The 12,472-nt window shown below is 52.3% G+C and overlaps 1 protein-coding gene across 1 annotated transcript; it reads right to left on the bottom strand.

Annotated features, from left to right (window-relative positions):
* Positions 1–307: 307 nt before the first annotated feature.
* Positions 308–1,588, bottom strand: LOC144164932 (uncharacterized). The gene is made up of 2 exons (XM_077695158.1): positions 1,176–1,588; positions 308–449 (listed from the first exon to the last, which is right to left on the bottom strand). Exons 1-2 carry the CDS (start codon positions 1,586–1,588, stop codon positions 308–310), a joined length of 555 nt encoding a protein of 184 aa, XP_077551284.1.
* Between the last annotated feature and the right edge of the window lie 10,884 nt (positions 1,589–12,472).

The raw sequence follows: 12,472 nt of genomic DNA, 5'->3' as shown, positions 1-12,472 counted from the left end.
ACTTATTTTTAGGATTTCGGCGTCATTTCAGCGTCTTTCCCGCGGAACCTAACTGGAAAAGTGCATGTCTCTAAAACCTGGAATAAACAAAAAATTTCGAACTTTTGTCAACTTCGTTACTTCAAGGTTTAACTGCATACGACAACGTCAGTTTAAATTCTTTGCACTTCCTATTACCATGCCCTTCTGGAATGGCCCTCTACATAGCATTTCTTCTGAATATTTACAAAAATACTTTCGTCCTTTTTAGTCAAATATTTCTCAGAATATCATATTGAGGTTATTGTGTTATCTTTTTTTTCACCAGTCAAGGCTCGATCTGCCAACCTATCTTGCGTAGGACGGCTCGTCCGTGCTCTGTGTTACGGAGCCGGATTCTCTGATTCGAAAGGTGGGCCTCGATGAGCTCCTCCACCATGTTGTGGGCGCCCATGTCTGGCAGCCTTTGCCTGGACGAGCATATGGTAATTCCGAGTGCTTGTTGCGTTGCATGGCGAAGCATCGTGTTTAGGGTGTCCCTATTCGCCTTCGTCAGTTGGAGATATGGGGCGGAGTAGGTAATCCGCGACACGACGAACGCGCGTACCAGGCGCGCGCGTTGTCCTCTTTCAGGCCTTGGTTTCTGTTAGATACCCTCCGAATCATGCTGAGTATCTGTTCGGATGTAGTCTTGTTTTTTTTTTTAACGGCGGCGTGTGCCTTACGGTCGCTCTGAAGTAGTAGGCCGAGAATCCGAATCTGCTAGTGGGCTTGTTGGCCGTTCTGTCGATGTTGATGGTCATGTTCGGCAGCGGCTCCTTCATAGGTCACCCAGTTGGATCATGAGTAGCTCAGATTTCTAGGGAGCACACCTCAGTCCGCATGACTTGGCGTACTCGTGCATGGTCGTTGCCGCCCGCTTCAAGGCTTCTTCCATATAGGCATCGGACCCGGCTCGGGCCGTCCACAACGTAATGTCGTCGGCGTAGAGCGCGTGATCCACGCCTTCGATTTGCTTGAGTAGATCGGGCAGGGGCAGGAGGGCCAGATTGAAGAGCAGGGGTGACAGGACCGACCCCTGAGGGGTGCCCCTATCGCCGATCTCGACAGGGTCCGACTTCTCATCCCCTATCCTGATTGTCGCCGTTCGATTTGACAGAAAATCTTTTATGTAGCCGAATGTCTTCCGGCCGCACCTGGTTTGGTTCAGATTCTGCAACACGCTTGCGTAGGACACTTTGTCAAACGCTCCTTTCAGGCCGAGGGCGAGTATCCCGCGCGGCACGTGCCTCGTTGCCTGCTTGACAACAAGCTCGTGGAGTTGGACCATCGCGTTTTGGGTGCTGAGATGTTGTCTGAGGCCGTACATCGTCTCCGGCATCTGATCTGTCTCTTCGAGGTGCTTCTGCAGCCGGCGAGGAACCACGCACTGCATCACTTTCCCCGCGCAGGACGTGAGGTAGATGGGTCTCATGTTGTCTATCGTGAGGGCTTTTGCGGGCTTTGGAATAAAGTGGACCTCGACTTCCTTCCATTCCTTTGGCAACCGCGAGCTCTCCCAAGTTTCATTGATGTGCTCTAGGAGGCCGCGGGCCGCTGCACCACTCATGTTACTGAGCAGTTTCTATGTTATGGCGTCCCTGCCGGGGGCACGTCTCTTGTTGCTTTCGTCTATCGCTGTCCAAAATTCAGTCATGGTGAACGGCCTGTCCAGCTCATCGTTGTCGGGTCCTTCGTAGGTCTCGTGCACCGGGTACTGCCCCTTCTCTTCCTTTAGGTACCTTGACTTCAGGTCTTCCAGTAGCCTGCAGCCGTCTCTCTTGACGTGTTCAATACTTTGGTGAGGTTCCGATTGGTCGCAGTTTTGGTACTCAGCGGGTCGATCAAATCCCTCAAGAGACACCACGTCTTCCGCGCCGAGAGCTTGCCCTGCAGGCCGTCGCAAGCCTTCAGCCAATTTTCCCTGCATAGCTTGGCCGCGTGCTCGGCGATCTGTGTGCGTTTGCCCAGCTTTCTGTTGTGTCTCTGACGCTTCCACCACCGCGTTAACGAGTGCCGAGCCGCCCACATGCGGGTCAGTCTGGCGTCTACCTACGGTACCTGCTCCGTCGTTGCGATTTCCTGGGTGAATTCTTGGAGGACCATCTTCTGGTCCTTCGCCCATTCGGTGTAGATTTGTTTTCTTTCGGCGTGTGCCGACTCTTCCTCGGACGCCGCGTCTTGTTCTTGGGTATACTTCCTCATCCTGTCCCAATCCGTGATCCGCGCTGTCCCCAGCACAGCCCGATATCGGGAGCTTCGGACCGTGATGCGGAACACGGTGTGGTCACACCCGAGGTGCGCTTCTTCGCTCCTCCAGGTGACGTCTAGCGTGCCCGATAACCATGACAGGTCTGGCGTAGTGTCCCTTGCGGCACTGTTGCCTCTTCTGGTGGGTACGTCCGGCTCGTTCAGGAGGGCTATCTCGTGATCCTCCATTGCCTTGGCCAACGATTTTCCTCTCTTGGACTGAAACTTATAGCCCTACGTTGTGTGAGGGGCGTTAAGGTCACCGAGGATCAGGAGCGGCCTCGTCCCTGCCAACCCTTTCGCCAGGCTCAAGATGCGGTCAAACTCGTACTGTCGTTGTGACGGCCGGCAGTACGCGCTCATGACGAATAGATTGCCCGAGTTGCCAATTTCTCTTGCATGAATTTCGACCAGCGTGTGCTCGCACCCGCCCTGCGCCGTGACGTGTTGTGTTGCCGCCACGTTGCAATGAACGAGCACCGCCGTTCCGTTCTCCGTGGGGTCTGTGTGGTGACGTACCCCGGGGGTCGTGGTTTCCCATTTGTTTCCTGTGAGCTATTATATCTGGCTTGTTTTCTTTCCCGTGAATGTGTAACAGTAGTTCCGCTTCTTTGTTGCGAATTCCGAGGCAGTTCCATTGGTAAATTGCGGTGGTGTCTCTCCCGCTCTTCTTCCTGTGCTTCTTACTTCGCCTCTCCGTCATCCTCCTCGGACGTCTCGAGTCGACCGCGCATTTTCGCGATCGCATCTTTGATTCTCTCGGCCCGCTACTTGTGGCTACTTTTGTGGTTACTTTTATTCTTGTGGCTACTTGTGGCTTATTCTTGTGGCTACTTTTATTCATTCAGCCAGCTCCTTTTTCAGGGACGCGAAGCGGTTCCTCACCGACGTTGTGGCTACTTTTAGAGGTAGGCGCTCGTGCTTCACCAAGAGCGTGTGAAGATGACTCTCAACAACTTCGAGTCCGGCGTCCATTTTGCCTAGCCTTTCGTTAATTTGGGTAATTGCGGACAAAATTGACGTAAGCACTCCTCCTCGTGGGATCTGTATCGTTGCGGTGGTCACGGTCTGTGCGGCCGTCGCTTTCTCTCCGCTCGCGGGGCCCTCTTCGGCGTCCATCGCATCTTGATTGTTGGATGCACGTTGCGGGGATCCAGCCGCTCCCGCCATCCACCCTAGGCTGGGAGAGGGGGGATCCCACCGCGCCACCTTGCGCAAGCCTCCGGCGTTGTTTGTCGCCGTGGTGTTGTTTTAAATGCAGAGCATATCAGTAACTCACGATGTCACCCGCGTTGTCCCATCGTAGTCCGCACCATCGTTGTCCGCACCCCGCCCCCTACTCTATATAAACGAAAATACTATCCGGCGCGAGGTTTTGATGCCTCGACCCTGCGGGCGGAACGCAATGTACATGGTGCTCTACCCACTGCGCCACAAAGCCGACACAGAATGGGAGGCTACGGACGCGCCTTATATCCTTGACTCATTCAAATTAGTGCTGACGAGCGCTCTCTCGTCAGCAGTTGCCACAAGTGTAACAACATTAACGTAACGCAAAATACTTAACGTCGTGCGCCCCCGGAAATGCTCTGCATTTGATCGTGCCCCTCGCGAGCGGGATGTTTGACGCTACCTCTTGCAGGACCGAGTGCAACCGCCGAGAACAAGGTCCCACGAGCGGTGCGCGCGCCGTGGACTGGTGGCGCCATCTGTCAGCTGCAACGCAAAATACCATCAAAGCAGTCAGAAAACAGAACGCGCGAAATACAAACTGGGTTTGTATTTCGATGAACGACGCGAGCAATTTCAAATTTTAGCACGGCTTTTGTAGTAGATGATCGGGTGGATCGGAAAACGAGCCACTGCTCACGGGGAGTCACGCTGACTCCGAGAGCGACGCAAAGAACGCAAGAGGCTTGAAGGCAGCTGGCAGCTTTGGGGAGCCGATTATTTGAGGGTCTCTGTCTCCTCCGAACGCCCGGTGATTTTTTTTCGCCTCCGCTGATGCGTGCGGCCACTTGCGTCCGAACTGACCAGTGCAATTTCGAGCACTACGGCTGCGGGAACTGCGGTTAGCGTGACTGAACTGAGGTGGCCAAGCTCAGTTTTACGTTAACCATGGTTAGCGGGGTAACCGCAGTTTCGTCTGTATTATAAAACCCTAGTTACATGGGCGCAGTTAACCATGGTTAAGCAAACCACGGTTAGACCAAACCGCAGTTTGCTGCGTCACATGGCAGACGAAACTGTGGTTACCCCGCTAACCATGGTTAACGCAAACTTAGCTTGGCCACTCAGTTCCGTCACGCTAACCACAGTTGCCACAGCCGCAGTGCTCAAAATAGCGCAAGTCAGTTCGGACGCAAGTGGCGGTGCATCAGCGGAGGCGAAAACAAAATCACCTGGCGTTCGGAGGAGACGAAGGTTCTCAAATAGCGGGCGCCCCAAAGCTGCCCCCAAGAGGCGCTGGCGTTCTTTACGTCGCTCTCGCAAGCAGCGCGACTGCCCTTCAGCAGCGGCTCGTTTCCCGATCCACCCGATCAACTACGACAGAAGCCGTGCTAAATTTGTAAATTCGGCGCGTCGTGCGCCAAAAAGTGATAAACCAGGCCGCCATGAAGCGTTTTACGGTCTTGCATTTCCCGAGCTGCCGTTACTCGCCAGCCTTTCAATCTTGCTCATATGCGCCCGTATTTGGGCATTCTGCTCCTGGATCTGAGCGTTTTGGCGCTCTATGATCCTCTTAAGCTCTGCCACGTCGCTACTGTCTTTTTGCGGACTCGCTAGTGAGTTAAGGTGTTGCGAGGCGGGGAGGGATGGGAATGTGGTGTCGCTGGTTCGAGCGACGAGAGATCTGTTGGTACAGCCCACCTTTTTTTCGGCGATCCCTCGGCGTCCGGTTGACTCATTCCAGGACTTCGAACTAGCCAGGTAGCTCGAACTGGTCCGGTGTTTCGACCTGACCCGGGACACCGAGGCGGCCCTGGTTTTCGAACGCGACGTAGTCCACGATCCGGATCTCCCGCTCAAGCACTGGTTCACCGTCTCCCAGGGGCGCCTGCCGCCGCCGTTGCCACCCCCGGATGGTGACTTCGATCGGGAGCGGCTCTGGCGGTCGCTTTCGGCGCTACTGTTGTTGCTGCTGCGGTCCGGCGTTTGCGACCGGCCCCGTTGTTTGGAGGCGCTCCGCAGGGGTCCGCCTGCAGGACCTCTTTTCTAGGTTCCTTCTCCCTGCGTCTTCTTCCTCCGCTCGGCGCCGTTCCCAGCGCCGCCGGCGGACGACGTAGGGCGTCTTGAAGCGGGCTCTGCCGGCCTTGTCCGCGGTCAGGGGTTTGCCTCCGCACAGGCCACACTTCGGGACACATGCGTGGTCCTTGGCGGGGTTGGAAATTCCACACCCTCGGCAGATCTTGTTCGAAGGATCCGGGCACACACCCATTCTGTGGCCTACTCTTCTGCACGCATAGCATACGTCAATTTGTTTTTTTTGTGCAGCGTGCACTCCGTGAGCAGGTTGCCGTATCGTACGTAATTGGGTACTTGGTGCCCTTCGACAGCGATGACGACCGATCGGGTCTTACCGATTGGGTTTGCCTGTAGGGCTGTTGGGTTATGCTTGAGCACAACATTGTCCTGAATCTCCAGGGCAATATCCTCGAGCGGGATGCCCCTTATGACGCACTCTACCGTGCCGTCAGGGTCCGCTTCGTAGGCACTTACTTCGTGCCCCATGCCGCGTATGTCGATCCTTTCCAGGGCAGCATATTGTTCGGCGTGCTCTCTCTTGGAGGTGCTTAGCAGAACGATATTCTGTTCGAGGTTCCAGCACATGATGTCTTCATTTGCTTCGTTTGCAAGGATCTGTGCCGCCGCCGCAAGTGTACGACTTAGTTCAACGCGGGTCACATCGTTCACACAGAGCCCGCATCGTGGGCGCAACACGATCTTCATATCGCCGCGCGGAAATTCTGGCATGCGCGCGCCCTTCAACAATTTCCCCTTGTTTATACGTTTCACCGTTGAGTGACGTAATCGCTGCCGGTGGCGCCACAGTTGACGTTGTCACTCCGGCTGTTGACTTGAGCCGTTGCCTTGGCGCCATCTTGGCTTGCTCGAAGTACGGGCGGTAGCGTTAACTTGCCCACGCCGTTTTGCCTCACTTTCTCGCCGGCAGTTTTCCAGCCGTGCGATGTAGTGCAGTGTTGCGGCGAAATTTCGACGCCGTTCACCTCTACACGCATAGCGGTAGCCATTTTAGGGCAATGCTCACATGCGTAATCACCGATGGTTCGGTTTTTCGCTGGCGGCTTCGCCGAGGCCTGGGCTAGGCCTACCACACCCCCGGCCGAGGCCTAAGTCGACGTTAGGCCTAGCGGCGGGCGCTTCTCGCGGGCACAAACAAGTTCTTTGAATTGGAAAAAAGTGGTTCCCTACCTCGGAGTTTGGGTTTCCGGTGGACCACACAACTTCATACATCCGGTCGATGCACTTTCAAACAGCTGCGGTTCAATTAACCGGGGCAATATGTGAAAAAGAACGGAGCCGATCACTTGGAACGACAACGTCAGACAATATGTTATGTTACGATTAAGCAGCTTTGGCAAAGGCACTTTCTCAGAAGTATTTCACCTCTAAACCCGCGTGCATCACCGGTACTCGGTTTAAGAGAGCGGGGGGGGGGGGGCGGCTAGGCCGGAGAGAGCACGGAGGGCGTCTATGCGCAACTAGCCTATAAAACCTCACCGAAGTCTTCCCGTTGGGGTAGTGGGAGGCTTACGAGTTTTTGTCTGACGGCCGAATGCAACTTGTGTGCTCCCCTGCCTGGTAGACCAGTATGAGCGGGTGAGTTACACTGAGAGTAAGACGCCTACGGCACGAGACGGTAATGGGCTGCCTCACGTTTGTCCACCAGAATAACGCTGGTCTTCTTCAAAGTTTAATTCAACTAATATGGTATAGAGTATGCTAAATAACAACCAACGAATGAACGCGATTTTAGATGCGAAGCCGCTTATGGTGGCGTCTGTTCCCTCCGCCATTGGGTGGGCGGCGTTGTGTGGCGTCCATACCCGCACTGCTCATGCCTGGCCAGGCAGGACGCCCCTAGAGATTGGCCAGCCAAAGAATCTATCACGACATAGCTTCGCATTCAACCACCGCCGTAATCTTTCCGTACTGGAACCTCCTCCTACAACGCCGCGATGAGTGCCTCAGGCAACGCTGCCGGTAACACCACCTGCAACGACAGCGTCAACGCCAGTGTCAGAGCTGCGACAGCGCCGTGGAGAAGAGGGCTTGAGCCACTGCCACAAAACGGCAGCGGCGACAGGCCGTTCCAGTACTTCAGGCTCGCGAAGCCGAAAGGAAACGTCAAAGCCGCAAAGAAGCTGCTACTGATACAACGAGGCCTGGCGCAGCTGAAGCCGCACGTCAACGCCGGCAAGCAGATCCTAAATTAGGGCTCGGGAAGCTGAAGCGGCACGTCAACGTTGCAAAGACGATCCGGCGCTTCGGGCTAGGGAAGCTGAAGGGCGTCGTAAACACCGTGAAGAATCTGGTGCTATCGAAGCCGAAAGGAAGCGTCAACGACACCAAGAAGCAGCTACGGATGCAACGAAGGCTCGCGAAGCCGAATCGAAACGTCAACACCGAGCAGCGGCTCCTGAAGCCACGCGGCAACGCGAGTCGGCGGGGAAGGCAGCCAGCCGCTTAAAGCAACTACAGCGACCTAGAAACATTGCCGCCGACGCGCGGTTCAAGCGCGATTTCCTCAACCGGATCTTCGGGAACAGCTGTAGTGTGTGCGAGCGGTTTTTGTTGGATAACCATTTCGTGGTTCCGGTAAGTGAAAAGTGTGGTAGCTACCATGAAAACCAAACTGTAAATATAACAGTCGCTACGAACTTAAACCTAATGGAAACGACGAACTGAACAATAATGGGAACTTGAGTCGACACCAGGGCTGCTTCGCGCACTACTCAAAGTTCTCCTACGGGAACTTGGTGAAATTTTTTTGTACTGCTTTGGCAGCGCCAAACCAAGCCAGTCCTGCTTCTCAAGAGAGTGTAATGGCGCTATCTTTATTTGCTGACGATATGGCAAAGTACTCATTCAAGCGTTTGCAATATTTTAAAAACCGTCAAGGCATGGGACTCAGAAGTGACTCATAAAAAATTGAAAAGCGGACGGAGTTGCGTGCCCGAGAATATCGCGCTTGTATACTACCAACGTATTCTCAGACGAATGCTTATCTTCAAAATACAGACTAAAACAAAAAACGGGATGGTCTGTGCTGCTCAAGTTAATTTGTTCGTTTACTTCTAGCTGACGCACTCCTTTCTTCTTCGCTTTTAAGTTCCGCCGTCATGTATTTCTTCCAGTTGATTGATTGGTGGCGTCTGCAGAGAGGTGCTGTGAAAAGGAGGACGTCCGGCAATTTATTCAATGAAAGTTTCAAGTTGTGTACTAATTCCAAGTGACTTACAAAATGGGTTAGAAAGGCCAGATGCGCCGTTGCAGTAATGACCGTCTGCGTCAGCGCGCCAATATGCTCAAAGGATCTGTTGACAGCCACCTAGTTGCGCCCAGCCAAAGCGATGGCTGCACACCATCATTTGGGACATGCCATTTATTCTGCCGCTTTGAGGGATCAAAAAAACCTGAGAATATAAGACACAAGTAAAATGGAAACTTGAGCTAGCTGGTACATTACAAAAACAAAAACTGCACATAAAACGAGGACACAAGAGACGACTAGAGATACAGGGCGCAGGATACACAGGACACACTGCACCCTGGGTGCCTAGTTGTCTTCTCTTGTTTCCTCATTTTATGCGCAGTTTTCGTTTTCGTAATATAAGACATTGTGTAATTTGCAGTGCGTTGAAGGTTGTTCTAAGCGTTTTGCTTAATAAAAAATATCCTTTATTGGTTAAAATGCATGTGTGTTTCGTTACCATTGCCATAAGTGTACAGCAATGAATTCTTAAGGTTATTCCTCCGCCATCTCTTCTCCTTTATTGTATTGGGTGTGAGTTGCCTGGGTAAAGCTGGTGCCCTTATCCAATAAAATCCTCCAGTTGCTGGTAATCAGAAATTTTCTTGTACTTCCCGCACTGGCCGGTCTATGAGGCTTTTACTTTCTTTCGAACTTACTCTTCCCCAGAATAGCCTTCAAATAAATGGCCACTTTGCCACCTCGGAAACGCTACTATAAGCTGTGTCACATGGGCCTGTCCCAAAACTATGACAGGGCACGTGAACACCAATCCAATGACAGAACATCGGGCAACGTTGCGGTTCAGCGTGACCCTGTAGGAAGCGGGCAGACTCGTGAAGAGGTCACGGGCGCCACCCAAAGCTTCAGGAGCTCCAGAAAGAGGGCTCCTCTCACTTTCACCAATAATAAAGTTTTCCGTTTTATTCGCACGCAAGAAGTTGCGGCAGACGACAATATGTGCCAACACCGCCATGATACGCTGCACACTTCAAACCTTCTGCCAAAGTTACTGTTCCTCTTGTTACCGTTGTTGAAATGTAAACGGACATGCGAGCCATGCAACTCACTCTCATGGAACTAGTGGGTGACATTCAGAATTTCAGCCACAGTATTCGTGCCCTCAAAAAAACGCATATCATACGACACGCCGTATTTGATAATAAAGGGACATTGAAGTGGGTCTGTCAAGCTCCCGTTTTTTCTTGCACTGAGTAGCCTGGCTCAAAGAAACACACTGTTCATCGCATATCCGGACGAGAAGACGGTATTTATTTTATAAAGCCTGAAAGAAAAAAAACTATCATGCAGTGCCTGCACCAATTAACAGAAGCTACGAAAATACAAGGTGGTACGTGATTGGACGATATCCTATATTATATTCAAAGCAGTTTCGGTTTTAGTTCTGCGACACAACATGCTTAGCATCCGTAGTTATCGCCGAATCACCACTGTCGATATCTCAGAAATCGGCGTACCGTGCTCCTTCGATGATGCTGGCTGCAACATGTGTCCGATAAACCAACTAACACGGCTTGGAATCGAAACAATCCCTTGCAGGGGCTTACGCCATAGATGAACAATCTCCGCATCGCCGGAGGCACTCAAATGCTATTCGCTTGTTTCCCACTTTTGGTGCTTGCCTGTTCCCCGCCTGTATCGTAATAGGTCGCACCAGGACAAGGGTCGGCTTTCTTCGCAAACAGTAAGTGCATATATACACACGACGCCAACCATAACTCGCCAACGCGTCAGGCTCAGTGTCAGTCGGCACGCATTACACGAACTGGTTCCTGAAGCAATGAAGGTTGCAGCGGAAAAATTGGGAATTCAGCAAATAATACATCGCCAAAAAACACAAGATTCAACTTTAAAAAATGCACTACTAGAGATTGGATCTTGCGAAAAGCTAATATACACACATTAGGCCTGACACCACTCCGTCAGAAAACAGGCATGCTGGAGACGCAAAGGTAAAGTATATAAGGTATAGACAATTCATATTTTAGATGCAGAGCATCTGATTCACTCGCCTTGTCCCTCCGGCGTCGTCGTTGTCGTCGTCGTCGTCGGCGTTGTCCACCCCTCCCCCATTCTCCTCGCCGCGCCACCTGCGCTCTCTGCCGCTCACCCCATCTCCTCTCCGACAGCGAACACTCTCTCGCAAGGGGCATTTGATTGGATTCGATTGGATTGTATTGTATTAAATTGGATTGGCTTGGCTTGGCTTGGCTTGGTTTGGATTTGGATTGGGTTGGATTAAAGTGGATTGTGTTGGATTGTATTGCGTCATAGCCGCGGCAGACGCGCTGGGGCCGGCGCATGTGCAGTACTCTCTCTTCCGCGGTTTCCTCTCCTTTGGGCGCGCTGCGCATACACCCGTGTGCCGTTCTCCGGCGTAGCAACATCCACGCTTGGCTCAAATACCTAGAGTTCACGCCGTTTTACAAGTACGCCAACGTCGTCATCGACTGGGACCGGCTTACGCAGTACCCTCAACGTTATGCGCGCTATAAAACGCAGTCCCTTCGCCGCTCCGCCAATGCGTCGCATCTACACAGGGGTTCCTGCGAGGGGAGGTGGTAGTTTTTTTATAAGTGCCGGTGAATGGGGAGGGGGAGAAATCGTCTTTAGCTTTCCGTGTACTGCAAACGCCGTACGCTGTGCTCAAGATAGGCATAACTGGCTTAACGCGTTTCAAATGACAATGCGAACGCGCGCAGGGAATTATCTTTTATCTAGATATCGCAATTCCAAAAGCTTAGGCGACTATTTCTTGTATCGCGAACTAGCTGCAAGCGTCCCCCAAATTCCCGCAATATCTCATTTCCCATCCATCCCACCTGAGTTCACATGTTTATTTTGTCTTATGTCTAACGACTGAACTCTTTAGACGGAAAGTGTTTGCAGATGTGTGGTCGTTCTGCCGACCGCTGTGATTGTGCACCCAGTCCAGAAAAAGTGCTTACAGAACCTTGGTTTTGTGCTGTACCATTACGTTGCGGTTGATTTCCATTCTTTAGTACATATATTAACTTATCTGACTCTTCTCCCGCCTTCAGTTGGCCTAAGAGTTCTCAATTAGCGCACCAGTCACCGAAGCTTCGCATGTGCGCTCGTGGAGCGCTTGCGTTGAGCGATCTGAATTTAGAGCTCGATACAGTGTACAAAATAACAAAAAACGCCAATTATTCAATTCACATTTTTGTGGTTACTTAGTTTCAAATGAGCCAGCGAATTGCGACGACCCGTAGGCGTCCGGCGCAGTAAACGCTGCGCCGGACGCACGGCTCGCCGGATGGTCGGCGAGCCGTGCGGTAGAGCAGTCAAGCTAAGTCACCTTTTTGGGACGTAATACAAAACGCCACAGAAACTGGATGAGCATGCAGAGAGGAGGACAGAATTTTTTAGTTGGTTTTTCTAGTGATGAGAAAGTCGCGTAAACGCAGCAAGAGTAGTCAAAACATGGACGAAATACTCCAGACTACAATTTGCACTCTTAATGCGGCGATGTTAATAAATTCATTTAGTGTCGCTTTAAGGGCTGCCAAAAGCAACAATTACCCGCTGCGGTCGCTCAGTGACTACGGCATTGTGCTACTGAGCACGAGATCGTGGGTTCGATTCGTGGACGCGGCGGCCGTTTTTCTGATGGAGGCGAAAAGCAAAAACGGCCGCGTGTACGAGATTTCGGCGCACGTAAAGATC

This window comes from Haemaphysalis longicornis, unplaced genomic scaffold (assembly GCF_048455015.1).
Source record: "Haemaphysalis longicornis isolate Haplotype H1 unplaced genomic scaffold, Haemaphysalis longicornis Haplotype H1 scaffold_14, whole genome shotgun sequence".
Lineage (NCBI taxonomy): Eukaryota > Metazoa > Arthropoda > Arachnida > Ixodida > Ixodidae > Haemaphysalis > Haemaphysalis longicornis.
Note: the sequence above shows the minus strand (reverse complement) of the source record. Positions and strands in the feature narration are given on the sequence as shown.